The following is an 18561-nucleotide window of genomic DNA, read 5'->3' as shown; positions in this document are numbered from 1 at the left end:
GGGAGCTGAGGGCGGATAGGATAGAAAACCTGCGTCATGATTTTTTAAAAAGGCATCAGAGAAAGTGGAGAGGCTGAGGGAGAGCAGTCAGATCCAGGTGAGGGGAGAGATGGGGTCCTGGAGGTGAGAGGAGGATGTGAGGACCAGAGGTGGGGCTTTTGGGGTGCAGACAACTGTGGGGGTGATCTGGCTGTCTGGTGATTTCACACTCCCCCAGGTGAGGGGGGGTCCTCTGAGGGGCTGAGAGGCCTCTGAGTGAAGGCAGAAGCAGGGTCCCAGTGGCCCAGGGTTACCCCCAACACCTCCCCCCACTCCCCTTCCTCCCTGGCAGAGAAACTATTTCCTGGCCAGTGCTATTTCTGCCCATCCGTTTCCAGAAGGCGGGGGCTCCACTCACCCGCTTTGCACCTCCCTGCAGTGCCCTCCCAGTCCCTAGGGCGCCAGGCTGAAATAGCCTCTGATGCAGGATGTGGAAGGCATCAGAGGATGGAGAAAGGGACTCCGGTGCTGGGGCAGCAAGGGCTGTCCGTGGGGGGAGGCCAGGGGTGAGGGTCGGGGAATAGAGACAGGGCCGGGGGGTGGGATTGGATGAAGGTGGGGATTGGGACAGGGTTGGGGTTATGAGGATGGGGTGAAGGTGGGGGTTGGGATGTGGGCGTTCAGGAGAGCTAGGGTGGTGCTGCAATCTGAAGAGGGAGGTGGGGAAAGAGTTGAGGATGGTGTCTGGCCTTGGGGTAAGGATGGGGCTGGGGATGAGTTGAGGCAATGGTGAGGATGGAAAGAAGGAGGTGAGTTTGAAGAAGCCTGGAGGTGAACTGGGGTTAGGAATGCGGAGAGTTGAAGTTGGAGGCTGGAAGTGGGTGGTTAGGATTGGGACTGAGAGGATGAGTTTGGGTTAAGGTTGAAAACTGGGGCTGGGAATGTGACTTCCTGAACCAGGAAGTTGGGGGGGGTGAGTGGGGTTGAAGGGGGACACTGAGATAGACCTGGGGTTGGGAGGTGGGAGTGAGATGGAAGAGGGGAAAGAGTTGCACACAGGGACGGGATTGAGCGGTGGGATAAGAGGAGAGGAACGGGCCGTGGCAAGGGACTGGACCGCTTGGCAGCTGTCATGGTGTTGGGCATAGCTCTCAGGTTAAAGATGGCATTTGGAAAAAGGGATGGGTTGAGAATAAGCGTGTGGATGTGTCTCAGGGTGGAGGACGGGTGATGGGTTTGGAATAAGTGTGACTGGAAACCAGAAAGGCACCAAGGAAGACATTGGGGTTTGGGGTACAGCTGGGGTTGAGGATATAGCTAAAATGGTGTTGTGAGTTGAATTGTGTTTGTCCCCCCTCCAACCTCAGAAAAAAAAAAAAAAAAGATATATGAAGCCCTAACCCTTAATACATCAGAATGGGATCTTATTTGGAAACAAATCATTTGCAGAGGTCATCAAGTTAAAATGGGATAACAGGGTGGGCCCTGATCCTGTGTGACTGTCGTCTTTGTAAGAAGGGACATTTGGACACCAAGACTGACAGGCACAGAGGAGAAGATGAGGTGAAGATGGAGAAGGCCACAGGCGGATGGAAGGCGGGAGGGATGCAGCTAGCGGAGTGCCAGAAGGTGGCAGAGGCCAGGCAGGCCTCAGGGTGGGCGTGGTCCTGTCAACACCTCGATTTCAGACCTCTTCAGCTGCAAGAGAATAAACGTCTGTGGTCTTCAGTCAGCCAGTCTGTGTACTAACAGAAAACTAACCCAGGTGGTGATGGGTTTGGAGGGATGTAGCCGGGAGATGGAGGGGGACATCAGGCATGGGGCTGAGCTTGAAGATGAAACTTGGGTATAAGTGGAAGTAGAGATGAAGCTGAAGGTGGAGGCTGGGGCTGGGGGCTTAGGATTGGGGTGGAGTTAGGGTTGGGGTTCAGAGTGGGATGGAAGAAGAGAAGAGATTGATGATGAAGGAGGAGGTTGAGGTGGGGGTTGGAGTTTGGGGCCAGAATTAGGGCTAAGGATGGGAATAGGGTGGACTGTGGAGGTTAGGGAGGGGTTTAAGGTCAAGGTCAAATGTGGATACTTTGAAGATGGGATTGAGGCTGAATTTGAGGGGAGTAAGGGAAAGAGGACTGATATTGCAGGCAGGGAGGGCGTTGGAGGAGATGAGACCAGAGTTGGTGATTTGATTGTTGTTGGACCACGGGGCAAGGTTGAAGGTGGCAGGTGGAGAAAGGGACAGACTGGGGCTGGGGGTGGAGATGGGGCTGAAGCTGGAGCTTGATGATGGAGATTAGGACCACAGGAGGGACGGGCTGGCCCTGTCCAGGAGGCGGGCGGATGGAAAACTGGAGACGTGAATGGCAATGATGCCACAGGTAGAGATACTGGCTCCTCAGGTCTGAGCCAGGGCTCCCAACTCACCTGATAAGGGCTCTTGCGCCTTCGGGGGCTCTGGGACCTTGGGCGGGGGCTCGGGAGCCGCCTCGCCTGCGGGCACCACCCTCTCAGCCAGTGATGCCCGCAGGGGCTTGGGCCCACGCCCCAGTTTCAGGAAGGCCAGTCTCCGCGCAGCCTCTCCAGCCGCCTCCTCCTCGCCCTGGGCTCGGCTCCCGTGAAGCCTGGCCAGGAGGCCGAAGTCTGCTGAGCTCCTGCGAATCCCTGGCAACAGCACCCGGCCCAGGAAAGAGCGAGGCTGCCCATCCCTGGGGCTGCCCGCCTGCCGGCCAGGGGTTTTGCCCAGCCGGAAGGGGGACAGGCCTGCCAGCTTCTCCAGGGTGGCTCGACGACGGCATGACGTTCCATTGGGCAGAGCCCCCAGCTCCGCAGCCTCCTCTTCTTCCAGTCCGGAGACTTCCTCAAAGGGGTTCCGAGAGGACCTCAGAGGCAGTGTCCCTGCCCGGGGCACCTTAGAGTCTGCCATCCCTAGACTCTTGAGGATGGGCATTTTGACCGGAGAGGGCCTGGGGGCGGGAGGGGTGGAAATGGCCCATCAGTATTGTTGGTGGTGGGTGGCACTGACGACAGAGCCTTTGTGTCCCCAGCACTTTGAAGCATGTGTGCCAAGCACTGGGCTGAGCACTTACACACCCCCAGAATCTGCACAGCTTCCTGTGCTGAGCACCGTCACTATGCCCATTTTGCAGATGAGGAAGCTGAGGCTCATAAGGGCCTAACGTCCCATGGTGATTCAGGGACAAAGCTGGGATCCAGACCCAGGCCTGTCTGATTCTAGATCCTGGGCTCTTTCCCTGGAGCAATAGAGTTCAGACCCTTCCCCTACCTCACTCCTGCCCTGGGACCCTCCTATTCCAGGAGAAAACAGGCTGAGAGGGGAAGGTCCCCTCCTACATGGGGACCCAGACCGCACCCCACCATCTACCTAGGCATGCTGTTCACACTCTCGGGCACCTTCGTCTCCTCCCCATCCAGTCAGTACTCCTGTCACCTCTACCCCATTCATTCCTCCAGCAAACTCTTACTGGGAAAGATCCAGAACAAGCAAATCCATAGAGACAGAAAGATTAGTGGTTGCCAGTGACTGGGAGAAAGGGGCTGGGGCCTGGCCACTTAATGGGCGCAGGGTTCCTCTTAGAGGGATGGAGATGCTCTGGGATTCGTGGTGACGTTTGACCACCCTTGTGAATGCATGAGATGCCACTGAACTCTACACTTTAAAATGGCTAATATGGTAAATTTAATGTTGTACAGATTTTACCACACACACACGTACATGCACACATGTATACACACACACACACACTTATTAGGTATTTGTATCAGTCCAGCCCTGTGCAGGCACTGAGGACACAGCGGTGGCCAAGGCAGACCCAGTCTCTGAGCTTCTAGAGTCTGGCCCATTCCATCTCCTACATCCCTGTCTCCTCCCTCTTCATGGCTCCTACCCTAGTCCAAGCCCCCTCCTGCTTCTCTACTTCAGCCTCCTCCCTGATCTCTACCCTCTAGTCCTCCAGTGCACCTTTGAGGACCTTGTTAGGGCTCGAACCCGCCCCTCCCCTTCTCTTAACCCTCCATGGCTCCCCAGTGCCCTCAGGACAAAATTCAAGCTGGCCAGCTGTATCCCTCATCAGCATTATCCCACATTTTCCTCCTTCTTCCTCCAGGCTCCTCTGGGCTTCAACATCTGCTTCTACATGGAACTCTGTTCTCCATAGTCCATTCAGGCTTTGAGACCCAGCTCAGATGTTGCTGCCTCCAGGAAGCTCTCCAGGATACCCAGGCTGAATCAGGTGCTCCCCTCCTTGATATTCCCACTCTGGGTCATTGCTTTCTGGGGTTGGGTCTGTGAGCCCCAAGAGGGCTGAGTCAGGACTGTCTGGGTCACCACTGTGTCCTCAGCTCCCAGAGCAGGCACTCTGGGAATGAATGGGGGCCAAACAGGAAACAAAGGAAGGGGGCAAGGACTTCATTTCTCGTGGGGGAGGAAGAATGATAAGTCAAGTTGGAGAGGTCAGCAAGAAGCAGGCTAGGCAGGGCCTCAAAAGTCATAAGGAAGGGCCTGAGCTTTCTCCCGAGGGTACCGAGGAGCCGTGAAGGGTTCTTTTTCCTTTGTTTTAACTTTTGGCCATGTGTGGGACCTCAGTTCCCCAACCAAGGATTGAACCCACACCCCCTGCATTGGAAGGCAGAGTCTTAACCGCTGAACTGCTGGGGAAGTTCCGGAAGGGCACTTTTGAAAACAATGAAATAGTCCAAACATTCAGAAAAGTATAGAAAACAAAGTTACTAAACACCCTTGTGCTTAGGATCCTAGCTGCATCTAATGCAAATATATGCTCTCTTGGGTTCAGTTTTTTGTTTTCTAAAGAAATAAGCATTGCAGAGCATTCCCTGGTGGTCCAGTGGTTAGGGGGCTTCCCAGGTGGCGCTAGTGGTAAAGAACCCGCTTGACCACGCAGGAGATGTGAGTGATGCAGGTTTGACCCCTGGGTCGGGAAGATCCCCCCGAGGAGGGCATGGCAACCCACTCCAGTATTATGCCTGGAGAATCCCATGGATAGAGGAGCCTAATAGGCTACAGTCCATAGGGTCGCAAAGGGCTGGACACAACTGAAGTGCTTTAGCATGTACCAGTGGTTAGGACTCTGCGCTTTCCCCGCCAAGGGCATAGGTTAGACACAGGTCAGGGAACTAAGACTCAAGCGTTGCAAAGGCACTGAAGCCTCCTACACCCCTCCCTCATCCCGCCCGCTCTAGCCCTCTCCCAAGGAAAGCCATCCCTTTGCCTACCCAGACTAGCACCCAGAAATATCATATTGTTTTGCGTGGTTTCAAACTCTCTATAAACACTATCCTACTACATGTGTCCCTGCAGCTTGCTTTCTTCTTTCCTCACATCTTACATGTGAGATTTGTCCACGCCTGTCTCTGTGGATCTAATTAGCGCTGCCTACCGTATCCCACTGCGCAACTATGACAAAATGTGTGAAGTATCAGAGGTGCCCACATCCTCCTCTGGCCAGACACATGGTTGCTTTCAACCAGGACAGGGTCGGAGCAGGCTAAGGAGAGGGTCTAGATGGGGCACTGGGTGTGGGGGGGCGTGGGGGCACTGGGAGGAAGCCGATGCTGAAGGGGCCCTGAGTTGGCTGGGCTGTGGGCACAAGCCTCTCCTTTGCTGGTGGTGACCCCACTTCTTTCCTTCCTGACTTCAGCCTCCAGACCTTAGCTGTTGTCTCTCAAGCCTCCTGTTCCTCAAAACACCATCCTAGCCTCTCTGTAGTCTCCATGGTCCCCGATTCCCCCTCAACCCCAGAGGCAGTCACCATGGCAACCCTTGCCTGGAACCCCTGTGGCTATGAGCAATTGGTGCCAGCCCCTACACACACACACACACACACACACACACACACACACACACACACGCAAGCATGCACACACCCCACATACTGATTCTCTTTCATCTTCCAAGCTGGTCTCCACAGGCCTCATCTCCAAAATGGCTCTGTCATTCCCTAGAACTGGCTCCATCATTCCTCCACCAGCAAAAAACTCCCCCTCCCCCTCAAAACAGGGGCCTTTGATTTCCCTCCAACAGAAGTCAACACCACTCAAACTAGATCTTTTTTCACCCAAACAAGATTTGACATTTCCACGCCAGCTCCCACATCCACCCCTAAACTGGGACCCCTCCCCCCCAAATAATTTCCAACATCCTCAGACCTGTCTGCAACATTTTCCCAAAACTGACCCCGACGTCTTTCCCCTTCCTGGCTCCAGCACCTACCTCTGCAACCTGACTCCAACATCCTGCCCCCTCCAGCCCCCTCGTCGGCCTCCGGGTGCCGGCCCCTGACTCACTTCCGAGGGATCCCTCAAGCCCCCCAGGCTTTGTGCCCCCCGCAGGATGTCTTGGCCACCAGAGCTTCCCTCTTTGGGCTCCTCCTCCTCTTCCTTGCTACCAGCCTTTCCCCAATGCCCCGAACCTTTTGCAGGCCGGCCGGCCTGTTTGCAGAAGTTATCACCTCCAGTCCCATGCCTGTGATCAGGGAACTGCCCTGACCAGCTGTGTCCTACACAACCCCAATCCAGACCCTGCCCGCAAACAACTCCGGCACCAGCCCGGCCTGTTCCAGGTTCACCTACATCTTCAATCCCAGCTTCATCCCGCCTCCTGCTCTATCTCCATCCCAACCCTGGTCACCGCTCCCATCTCTGGGACCCCCTCTCCTGGGGACGGAGCAGACCGCCCATCCCCCTCTGGCCTCAGCCTTCCCACCTGAACTCAGAGCACTTCCGACCCAATGACACCGACCCAGTGACACCGTGTCTCTCCTCTCCCCTGGTGCTTCCGAGCTCTCCGTGGCTCCCTGGCAGCCTGGATCGACAGAGTCCCCACGGCGTGCCCTGCACCCTGCTCCTCCTGCTGCCCCTCTTGCTGGCTGACACCGCCCCCCACCAGGTCAGGCCCTAGAGTTTCTCTTTGCCCCCAGACTCTCCTGGCTTCAGGGGACGCGCTCTCCCCAATTATGGTCCAGCGCCGAATTCAGAGGCGCGGGGCGCGTGACTCCCTCCTCCTGCACACTCACCTCCTCGTCGGTGTCTCTCTGTCTCGGCTGCTGTCCTGTGTTGAGGCTCCTTCAGCCAGGACTGCCAAGAGCTTGGATCTGAGGAGGGGGGGTTAGAGGAGGTCAATTTCCTGTCAGGAAACCCCTCCCTCTCTGGGGCCAGGGGCGGGAAGGACTTGTTATCTGTCTGCCCTTTTAGGCCAGGCTGTGTTGGGCTGCGGTCAGGCCCCACATTCATCCACCCGGACCGGAATTGGCCACCCCCCTAGTCTGCTCTTCACACCTCCCAAGGTGACAACACCCTCCTGGGTACCCCCCTCGGAGACACCCCATGCTGGCTGTGGGCCCCGAAGTTCTCTCCTGGGTTCCCCCGCTCTGGGGTAAAGACACGGAGGAAGGTTCTGCTGGGACCAGGGGCTGGTTGGAGGCCTCAGGGGGTGGCCCTAGGCAGGGCTTTGCTTCCGTGGTTCTCTCTGCCTAAAAGCCCCTGTCTCCAGGTCTCCATACGCCAGCCTTCTCATTATTACCCAGGTCACAGCTCCAGCGTCCTTTCCTCCAAGGAGAGGTTCCCGACCAGCAAAAGCACCTCTGCCCGCCCTGTACTCTCCCCGCTCCCCAGAGACATTGCTCTGATTTGTCAGTTCCTTTAGCGCACTTTCTACAACCTGAAATGATCAAATATCCCTCTTTCTCCCTGGTGGATTTTCTGACTGTCCCAATCAAACGTAAATTCAATGCAGATTTTGCTTGCTGTGTTCATCGTGATAACTCTAAATACATGCCTGGCACATAGCAGGTGCTCAGTAAAGATCTGTTAACGGAATGCACCAGTGGGGATAGAGCAGCGCTAAGGATGGGAGGTTGTGGATGAAGACGGCAGATGGGTTGGGGCTAGAAATGGGTTGGGGGTTGGACGGAGTGAGATGCAGGATTAGGGTTACTTTCAAGGCTGGGTTTTAGGCTTAGGTGGCCCTTTGGGTTCCCAGGCATAGTATCCCAGGTGTTGGGCCTGAGAGAATGATCACTGGCCTCAGCTCGATTGGGGTTGGGGTGAGGTAGGGTTGACATTAGGGACAGGAGCTGGGCTCAGGGATCACTCCTCCCCTAGCCCCAGTGCTGGCTCTGTGGACAGTAGGTTGGGATAAGTGCATCAGGGGTTAAGATTCCAAGGTCTGAAGGCCTCCACTCAAGGACTGGATTTGTCAGCAGAGGGCCCCGGGGGAGGGGCTGATTTGGTGGCCAAGAAGGCAAGGGGAGAAACAGGCTTTGTCCTCCCCAAGTCAGTGTGGACCCATGACAATGAGAAGGCAGGCCGGGCTGGAACCAAGCATCTGTTATGGGCCATGGACACTGCTGGATCTCTCCCTCTTTTTTAACTTAATTTTTTATTGAGCTGTAATTCTTACACCATAAAATTCACCCTTTTAAAGCATATGTCAATGGTTTTTGGTATATTCACAAGGTTGTGGCAACCATCCCCACCATCTAATTCCAAAGCATTTTCACCACCCCAAAAAGAAATCCTTAAATCCTAAAACCTTTTCTAGTCGTTCCTTACTGCACTCTCCCCCCAGCCTTTGGCAACCCTGAATCTACTTTCCATCACTATAGATTTACCTGTTCAGGATATTTCACATAAATTTGTTGTTGTTTAGTTGTGAAGTTGTATCCAACTCTTTACAACCCCGTGGACTGTAGCCCTCCAGGCTCCTCTATCCATGGAATTTCCCAGGCAAGAATACCAGAATGGGTTGCCATTTCCTTCTCCAGGAAATCTTCTCGACCCAGGGATCAAACCCTCATCTCCTGCATCGGCAGACAGATTCCTATACAACTGAGCCACCTGGAAAGCCCATTTTTTATAAATGGAATTATACAGTAAATGGTCTTTTGTATGCTTCTTTTGATGAGCATAACTTTTTAAGGTCATCCATGCCACAGCCTCCCCTCTTTAAGCCTCAGTTTCCCCATCTGGGAAATGAGGTGGGGACCATCCTGGGAACTAAGGAGCCAGGGTGAGCCCTGAAGAGTGGTGGGCAACCTGTGTAGGGAGGCGATCTTCTGCCCTCGTGTGGTGTTTCGGAGAACTGCAGCTGTCAGCGTTAGGGCTTGGAAAGGATTGGGCGGATTCAGCCTCTATCCCATTCCCAAGACCCCACCCCTCATCCCGCAGAAACCTTGGGATCCCAAAGCTTCCAGAACAACATTCTGAGCTCCTCCCTCTCTGCCTCCCACCATCCCTGAGACTCCTCATGCTCCATTTGTTGAAAATAATAATATCACCCATTTAAGAAATTCTAATCTGTTCCCGCAAGAACTGCTTTCCTTCCATAGTCTCATTAATTTGTCACAGAGCTGGGCTGCTACTTTTACTTTCCAGAGACAGGAAGCCATAGTGGACAAGAGCCTACCTTGTGGAGTTTGGTGACGCTTGTGTTCAAACCTCAGCCCTGCTGCTTACCAGCTGTGTGGACTTCAGCATATGGATTTTCCTCTGTAAGCGGGGGTGACAATGATGGTCCAATCTCACACTGTAGCAGAAAGGATGAAGTGCTCAGAGCCTGGCACAGAGGAAGCCTCTGTGAGTAGATGTAGCTGATAGTATCAAGCAGTGATATACAGGTCAATATGTTACAACCAGCCCTCTGCCAAGTGAGGGCGGAAAGCCTTTCTTTGTAGCATGTGCCAATTTCCATGGTGTAAATATTCCCACCATGGCTAATTCCAGGCTACCAGGGGGTCAACATTGAAAGCCTTTGGGGGAAAAGAGATGTGCAGTTACCCCTTACATAGCAGTTTCACTGTAACAGAATACAATAGATGTAAATAACCTCAGGATCACACGTAAGAACCAAATGTAAAAAAATTAGGACGTGATGACTATTATCTTTGCTTTAAATATAATTTATTTCATTGTATGTTTTCATAATTTAATTTTTAATAATGACTGTTTAACAACCAGCTCCCAAATCCCTGAGAGTTCAACAACCAGCTTGCTGAGCTGGCTCCAGCAGGGTGCTATTATTGTCAAACCAGTTTTTTAGAAAAGGAAACTGAGGTTCAGGAAGACGTTCAAACAGACATAGATCCCATGCAAGGGCTGAATCCCAGGCCAGGGCAATGTCCCTCTTCCTTTCATTCCACCCTAGTCTAGAGGGGATGCGTGGCCCCCACGGCACTGTGTGATCTCAGCAAAGCCCTTGAGCTCTCTGGTCTCAGTTTGCCTAGCAGAATACTTGCACCAGGTTCTTTTGCACCTACTTCAGCCCTGCTAGGAAGGCAACACGCAGCTCCTCCCCCTCCCTTTATAGAAGTGTGAAACTGAGGCCCAGAAAGAGCCAGTGCCTGTCCTGAGTGCCAAAGCTGGACACAGAGAGTCTGGAGACCCCAACTGGGTTGCAAAGGAAAGGAGACTGCAACCCACAACCTTGGGGTCTGGAGTTTTCTGGGAGGTGGGAGGCAGCATTGCTAGAGAGGTTGGTCACCCTTCCTCAGTGGCTCCGCCCAGACACCGTCCCCCCAAGCATCCTTAGCCCGCGGTCCCCAGAGCTTCCTGGACTGGGGAGGAGGCGGGGCTGGGAGGGAGAACAGGGAAGCGCCGCCGGCCTGGCTGTTGCCTTTGAGGGCTTCTCCGTCAGTCCTGCCTCTTTGTCTCCATTCTCTTCTCAGGTCTGTGCACCTCCGTCCCGCCTTCTGTCTCTGTGCGTGGATCCATCAGTCTCTGTCGCTCTCTGTGTCTCTGCGTCTCTCACCCTGCCTGTCTGTGTCTCTCCTAGCGTTTCTCCCTCGTTCTGCCTTTCTGTCTTGGCCGCTCCGTTGTCTGGCTGCCTGTTCATCTCTTTGTGTCTCTGTGTTTCTCGCTACCCCTGTCTCTCTATCTCTTTGTGTCTCTTTGTCTCTCTCTTCCTGAGCCTCCCCGTCTCTGCGCCTCTCAGTATCTTTCTCTGCGTCTCTGGCGCCGTGCCTTGGCGCTTCTCACTCCTCTTCCGGTGAGTCTCTGCTCTCCGGTGAGAACCTGCTCCGAGCCGACGCGCCCAGACGTGCCTCCGCCCCGAGAGCGCCCGGCCAGCCCCGGCCTGCGCCTTTAAGTGCCGGCGGCGGGGGGCGGGGTCTCTGCGGCCCCGCCCCGCGCGCCCCGCCCCCTGACGTCCCTTCCTCCCCGGCCCCTCCGCCGCCTCCCTCCGCCGCCGCCCGGGCCGGCTCCGCGCCCCCTCCCCGGCCCCCGCCCTCCCGCCTGCCCGCCGCCCCCATGGCGCCCCGGGCCCCCGCCGTTCGGGGCCACTAGGACCCTCGGCATCCCTTTCCCTCCCCCGCCCTGCCCCCTCTCCCACGGTGCGAACCCGGGTGTCCGCAGCGCCCAGCTTTTGAGCTCGCGTCCCCAGGCCGGCGGGGGGGGAGGGGAATACAGGGGACCCCGGGACCCCCGCCCCCCCCGACCCGGCCGCCCAGTCCCCCGGGACTCGGAGAAGATGTCTTCGCGGACGGCGCTAGCCCCGGGCAACGATCGGAACTCGGACACGGTGAGTGGGGCCCGGCCCCTTGGGGAGCCCCGGCCGGGTCTTGCCGCGGAACCCCTCGCCCTGCTGTGCCCCTGGCCACACAAGCCCCTACCTTCGTTTTCCCGGCGCGGCCCGGCACCCCCCGGCCCCTCGCCCGGACTTCCAGGCCTCTCGACCCTCCCCCACTCACTCCTCAGCCCAGCCCGACCCCTGGGGGCGCCCCTCTCGCGGGACCCCTCTCTTGTCCCTCTGCAGACCGCTTCCGCTTGGGTCTCTTCTCTCCAGGAAGCCCCCTCCCCTGCCTGGCAAGAGCCCCTCCCTTCTCCGGCGTGTCCTTAAGCCCATTCCCCTCCAGGTCGCCTGCATCCGACAGCTGGCCCCCTCCCGGATTTGCCGGGCTCCTGACCCCAAGGCCCAGCCCCGGCCCCCGCTCCTCCACCCAGGGAGGCCTGGCCCCGTGCTGCCTCTGCTTCTGGCCTTCCGCGACTGGATCTGGGTGCTGGGCTCCCCATCATCCCCTCTTCTCATCCACAGCTTTCCGGCCCTCCGGAATGCTCCCAGCTCTTGTGGGCACCCCCTCACAGGAAGCCAGTTCCACCTTTCCTGGGCCAAGGGCCCTTTCTAGCTTGTTCAAGGTCTCTCCACTTCCAAGGCCTGGTCCCCATCCTCCAAGCAGCCCTGTCTCTGGATCCTCAGCACTTCCCATCCCCACAGATCCCCGCCCGGACCCTCTCTGGTCTCTTCCTCTCCCAGGAAACCTTGGCTTCCAACTTCCAGGCCCCCCCCAGCTCAGTCTCGGATTTCTAGGCCCTGAACCAGTCTGACTCCAGGCCTCATCCTTCCTGTATCAACTCCTCTGCTTCAGGCAAGCCCCCTCCTCAAGCCCCCAACCCTGTGACCCCCCTCCTGACAGGATACTACCTCACCTCTTAGAGCTCCAGGCTCTCATCCCTTCCGCTGCCCCCAGGGCCTCCCTCTTCCTTGCCAGGGGGTCTGGCCTCCCAGAGGAGCCCCTCCTCAGTGTCAGAGCCCTTCCCCAGCTCACAAGGCCTGGCCCCAGATCTTTCTTCCAGAAGACTCCTGGGCTTGAAGCTTCTGGTCTTGCCCTGCTCTAAGCCTTCTTCTCTTGGGGTCTGTCCGCTGGAAGCTTTCTCCCCAGGTTCCTAGGCCTCTGACCTCCCACCAGGCTCAGCCTTTGTTCCTTGGATCCACCATTTGACCAGGAAGCCCCTTCCCCAGGATTTCAGGCCCCGGGACCTCTGGTTCCAGGGACTGCTCCTGGAAACCCTCTTCTTTAACTTCTAGGAGCTTCCTCAAGACCCAGGCCCCTGGCTCAGGTATCCTTGGCTGCTGACTTCCACTGTCCCATGGCTTGGACCCTTCCCACTATGCCCAGGTCCTCCTGCCCCTACACCACAGCCCAGAACAACCCCCCAGGGAGATCCCCCTATTCCTCATTTCCCTGATTTCTGATTACTCTCAGCACTTCTGAAGACTCTACCACCAAACAATGCCAGACTTTTCCCCAGCTGGGTTCTTCATCCCTTTCCCCTCAAGGTGTTCTGCCAGCTCCCTGCCAATCCCCAGCCACCCTCACCCTCGATGCCCACCAGAGAATTTTGTTTCTGTCCCTTCGTCTCACAGGACTCTGCCTCAGAAAACTCTTTCCCTCATCACCATCCCCACTGCCGCCACCTGCCATCATGCTCCAGGCCAGACTCTGATTTGGAGTCTCCAGTGAGAACCACCGCTCCCCTAGTCACCCCAGGCTGTGACAGGGAGCCCACAGGCCTGGCTCTGCCAGCCGCTTTGCCGTGTGACCTCAGATAGCTGGTTCTCGCCTTCTGAACCTCAGTTTCCTGCCCTGCAAAATGGGGCTGATCACTTGAATTCCTCAGAGGATTAGTCAAGATGATGGGGCAAAGCCTGACACACAGGACGCGCTCTACACGTGTTCGCAGCTGCTGTGACCGTGGGTGCAAGTCGGACGGCAGTGCCTCCTCAGTGCAGGGCTGTCATTGGTTGCTGTGCAGGCTTGCAGGCCCATTCCCTGCTTGGAGCCTCTAAGAGGTTTCTTCACCTCTAAATGGTAGCACCATTTAGATGGTAGCACCTCCCTGTTAGGGAAGTTGTAAAAGGAGCCAATGAGATTATGTGAGTAAGATGCATAGGGCCAGACCTATTGTAGCTGCTATTATTGTTGTTGTTGTTAATGACTTTGGTTATCCAGAGAAGCATAAGTTCACATCGAGTTTCTGTCCCTCCCTAGCTGTGTGACCTCAGGCAAGTGACCTCACCTCTCTGAACCTCAGTTTCCTCATCCAGCAAACAGGGCTCATACAAGCACTTCCTCCTCCTCTTGTTCAGATGTGTGGGGAAATTCGGGGATGGTTAATTCTCTCCTCTCCTCCCAACTCTAGTCTGTAAGACCTGCTTGTCAGTCCTGGCAGAGGGTCACCTCTCTCCTAGAATCTGAGGTCATATCCCCCTCCTTTGCCACCTGGACATGACGCCACCTACCATGACGACAGCCATGTGGGGTCATGTCCAAGTTCCAGGCCCCCTACCACCCAGCCTCTGGAGGTTCCCTAGCAACAGGCTCAGTGTTGGGGCGCCAGCCGGTCAGGAAGGAGCCGGGCCAGCTGGTGGTGCTGGCCAATTTTCGCTCCCGCCCCCAGCCCCTGGGGGGCTTTATCACCCACTGCCCCAGCGGCCCCTTGCAGCAGTCCCTCAGCCACGCTGCCTTCAGTGGAATGCCAGCCCAGCCCCAGTTGGCTCCCCTGGTGCCACCTAATGGGGTTTCTTCTCCAAGCCCTTATCTGGGTGAGAATCAGAGCCGTTATCTGCCAGGATCTCCAACTCCCTTCCCACCTTTCCCTGGGAGGAGGCCCAGCGGGGGATGTGGGAAAGAGCTGGGGGCTCAGGAGTGTGCAGAGCCGGGTTCAAATCCTAGGCACTCTGCTCCTTCTGCCCTGTGACCTTGGGCAAGGTGCTGACCGTGCCTCAGCCCTGGGGTCCCCGTGTAGGGAGTGCAGATGGTAATCGGGCCCCCCTGGGAGGCCAGGGTGATGGCACAGTGGGCCACAGGCATGCGGCTAAGGCCTCCAGCACTGCGGCTGTCTTTCTGCCCCTCATGGGGAACATTGCCTCCCTGTTTCTTATGAATGAACCGTGTGACCTTGACAAGGCAGCATCTCACCACAAGCCTCAGTTTCTCCTCTGGAATACAGGGGTGCTGGTGCCACCCTCAGTGGGCTGCTGTGGGGATTAAATGCAGATGAGGTGCATTGAAGCCCAGGATTTGGCCCATAGTAAAGGCAACTTAATAAAAATGACAGGAGCATGAGGCAGCATGGTGTGGCGAAGGGGAAGACGTAACTCTGGGGTACACGGTCTGGGTTCAGGTCCCAGCTGTGAGTCTCAGTTGAAAGTGAAAGTGTTAATCACTCAGTCATGTCCGACTCTTTGTGATCGCATGGACTATAAGGAGCCCTTCAGGCTCTTTTGTCCCAGAAATCTCCAGACAAGAATACTGGAATGGGTAGCCATTCCCTTCTCCAAAGGATCTTTCCAACCAAGATATTGAACTCAGGTCTTCTGCATTGCAGGCAGATTCTTTACCATCTGAGCCACCCAGGAAGCCCTGAGCCTCAGTTTTCCTACCTGTAAAATGGGGATGATGGTGCCCTAATGACCAGTGCTCATTAGATGTTGGTCCTCATCACTGTTAAGTGGCCTGGCAGAGTCCCTGCAAGGAGCTGCCCTGGGCCCTCCTCTTTGTTGCATATTTCGCCTTCTCTCTTCCTCAGTTCCCTGTCCTCCTGAGTCCCATCCCCCAGCCCTGGGAAGGGCTCAGGGACAGCATAGGGTCTGAGCTGAGCTGTCTTGGCTGGGGCCTCTGTCTCCCGCACCCTGGGCCCCAGCTTTGAAAGGGAGGCACAGTCCCTGGGGCTCACAATGAGGGCAGGGCAGCCAGGAGCAGGCAGGTGACCTGCGGGGGGAGAGGCCCAGGAGGGACAGGATGGCAGGAACAGAACGTCAGGGACAGATTGTGGTGTGGCGTGGGAGACTGCTGGGCGCCGATGGAGCTGTGGTGTTTCACAGGGCAGTGCTGGGCATGGGGGACTGATGGAGGAGGCAACAAAGTTTCCTACTGGAGGCAGGTTAACAGTGTTGCCTACAGTATCAGGGTGGAATGAAGGACGGTTAGTTACAGTGTTTGGAGTAGAACTGGGGGCAGTAAGGATCAGAAGAAAACATTAGGAGCAGGAAACTGGGAGTGAAGTGTTGATACATGGGTTTGCCATGGAATTGAGGGGCTGGGTGGGGACAGAGATAGAGAATATGGAAAGTTGGGATTAGTGAGAGTTGGGGTAGAGGGCTGAGTTCAGACATGGGGGTTGAGGACTGCAGCGTTAGAGTCAAGTATCTTGGAGCTGATGGAGGTCCCAGTAACTAGGAAAGGACGTTGAGGCAGGGGTAGCCTGATCACAGGGAAGGGGAAAGAAGAAGACAGCTGATGTCTGGGGTCCCAGGTGCCTAAGAGTTGGGGGGCCCCAGCATCTTTATTCTTAGAGACGTCTTTTTGGAAAGAAGGGGAGGGGAACCAGAGGCCTCTGTCCTGTGTGGGTTTGCAAAGGGCCCTGAGAGGGGCGGAGGCCATGGCTGGAGTTAGCCGCCCGAGCCCTCTGGCAGGTTGGATGGGCGCTGCCCGCCACTCAGGCTCCGTCTCTCCCGCTCAGCATGGCACCCTGGGCAGCGGCCGCTCCTCAGACAAAGGCCCATCCTGGTCCAGCCGCTCCCTGGGCGCCCGCTGCCGGAACTCCATCGCCTCCTGTCCCGAGGAGCAGCCCCACGTAGGCAACTACCGCCTGCTGAGGACCATCGGGAAAGGCAACTTTGCCAAAGTCAAGCTGGCCCGCCACATCCTTACTGGCCGGGAGGTGAGTGGGGTGGGGGGGGGGCGGGGCTTGGGCCAGAATCCTGTAGCCCTGGTGCTTGGTGGGAGGAGGTCAGGCTTGGCCCTCACTTGGCTTTGTGACCACAGGTAAATCTCTGACTCTCAGAACACCTCCGATTTTTGTTCCAGAACAACCCAAGTAGAAGAAGAGAGCTAGTGTCGGGCGTCCCTGGAATTGTGGGACCGTCTCAGTCAGATCACAGGCAAGCCTCATGCAGGGTCTCTTCGAAGTCATGTGGCTCTTGTGCCTAAACCTAGGCCGTGCGTGTGTGCTCACTCGCTTCAGTCATGTCCATCTCTTTGCAACCCCGTGGACTGTGGCCCGCCAGGCTCCTCTGTCCATGGGATTCGACAGGCGAGGACACTGGAGTAGGTTGCCATGTCCTCCTCCAGGGGATCTTCCCCACCCAGAGATCGAACCCAGGTCTCATATCTCCCACATTGGCAGGCGGGTTCTCTACCCCTAGTGTCACCTGGGAAGCCCCTACACCTAGGCCACCTCCCTGTTTTAATGGTGGACTTTGGTTCAATGGAGTCTTCCAGTGATCTTGATTGAGAATGCGAGAGGTTTATTCATGTTTAGGCACCCTCCCCACCTGGCCTTCTAAGGTGGGCATATATACACTGAGTGTGGCAATAATGTTGCAGAAATGGAGAGGAGTCTGTAAGTCACACTTGCTGCTGCTGCTAAGTCACTTCAGTCGTGTCCGACTCTGTGCGACCCCATAGACGGCAGCCCACCAGGCTTCCCCCGTCCCTGGGATTCTCCAGGCAAGAACAGTGGAGTGGGTTGCCATTTCCTTCTCCAATGCAAGAAAGTAAAAAGTGAAAGTGAAGTCGCTCAGTCGTGTCCAACTCCTAGCGACCCCATGGACTGCAGCCTACCAGGCTCCTTCATCCATGGGATTTTCCAGGCAAGAGTACTGGAGTGGGTTGCCATTGTAGGGGATAAAAGAGAGTGGGTGTGTTTATGACCCCTCTACACCTCTTTCAATTTTAGAGAAGTGACAGGAGCAGTTTCTCCTGCTCTCACATTGTCTATGCCATACACACAAAAGATACCAGGCCCCAGTGGTTTTATGGGCAAATTGTACCAGACATTCCAGTTTTATGCCAGTACTTCCAGAGACTAGAGAAAGAGGTTCCGCTGCCAGATTTTATGTGCTTGTTCAACAGTGACAGTGAAACCAGGTAAGACATAAAATTGTAGGCCAGTCTTACATGTGAATATAGGTACAGAAATCTTCAACAAAATATTAACAAATAGACTCTGACATGTCAATTAAAGAAAGCTGCATGGTGACAAAGCTGGGTTTATTTGAGGAATGCACAGTTCTTTTCAAATTGACAATTTATTCATGTACTTTGCCACATGCACAGATTCAAGGACAGAAACCATATGATCATCTCAATACTGGCATAAAAAGTTCTTGTCGAGATTAAAAACCCATTTGTAAAAATATAAAGGAAGCTTAAGGACCCTCTTCCCCCACAAAAAGTGCATTATTCCCCTCACGTGGGTTTTGAACGTGACTCCAGGGGTTTCTTAGGGAACAGAGCCTCCCAGGGGAAGAGTTCTGTTATCCAGTGGATCTGGGGTGACTGAGGGTAACCCCAAAACTCTTTGAGAAAATCAAAGACCTAAGCTGGATTAAGACTTTTGAAGTGCTGTACCTTAATGTGTAATTCAAAATAAAAACTTAGCTAAACTGCAAGATAAGTATAAAGAGGCTTCAATAACATTTTGATTTTTCCCCAATGATGACCATCCCAAAACTCTTTCAAAACTAGCTATAGATTTTAAGAGTGTAAAAGGCTGATTCTGTCAAGCTGCATAAGTTCAAACCCCAGCCCACAAACTTCCCAGCTGTATAACCTTGGCCACATTATGGAACAGCTCTGTGCCTCAGTTTCTCCATTTGTGAAAATGAGGATAATCTCATGGGGTTATTGGGAGGATTCAAAGAGTTCTCATTTAGGGACTTTCCTGGTGATCCAGTGGCTGACTCTGTGCTTCCAATGCAAAGGGTGCAGGTTGAATCCCTGCTTGAGGGACTAAGATCCCACATGCCAGGTGGTTCTCATTGTTAAAGTACAT

The 18561-nt window shown here is 55.3% G+C and overlaps 2 protein-coding genes across 4 annotated transcripts in view; one reads left to right on the top strand and one right to left on the bottom strand.

The window, feature by feature from the left end:
* The window catches only part of EXOC3L2 (exocyst complex component 3 like 2), a 31219-nt gene extending 24039 nt beyond the window's left edge, over positions 1 to 7180 (bottom strand). The window contains exons 1-2 of one of the 2 annotated variants that reach the window (XM_040252525.1): positions 7026 to 7180; positions 2401 to 2939 (exon numbers count right to left, since the gene is read on the bottom strand). In XM_040252525.1, the coding sequence (XP_040108459.1) occupies positions 2401 to 2923 (523 nt within the window). In that variant the 5' untranslated portion in view covers positions 2924 to 2939; positions 7026 to 7180. The remainder of the gene's footprint in view (positions 1 to 2400; positions 2940 to 7025) is intronic. The other variant, XM_040252524.1, reaches the window with a different exon arrangement.
* A 4016-nt stretch (positions 7181 to 11196) lies between these two features.
* MARK4 (microtubule affinity regulating kinase 4) overlaps positions 11197 to 18561 on the top strand; it is a 30118-nt gene continuing 22753 nt past the window's right edge. For both annotated transcript variants that reach the window (XM_040252536.1, XM_040252537.1), the window contains exons 1-2: positions 11197 to 11524; positions 16246 to 16446. In XM_040252536.1, the coding sequence (XP_040108470.1) occupies positions 11474 to 11524; positions 16246 to 16446 (252 nt within the window). In that variant the 5' untranslated portion in view covers positions 11197 to 11473. The remainder of the gene's footprint in view (positions 11525 to 16245; positions 16447 to 18561) is intronic.

The sequence above is a fragment of the Oryx dammah genome, unplaced genomic scaffold, assembly GCF_014754425.2.
Source record: "Oryx dammah isolate SB20612 unplaced genomic scaffold, SCBI_Odam_1.1 HiC_scaffold_13, whole genome shotgun sequence".
Taxonomy (NCBI): Eukaryota; Metazoa; Chordata; class Mammalia; order Artiodactyla; family Bovidae; genus Oryx; species Oryx dammah.
This window is presented reverse-complemented; position numbering and strand designations above follow the sequence as displayed.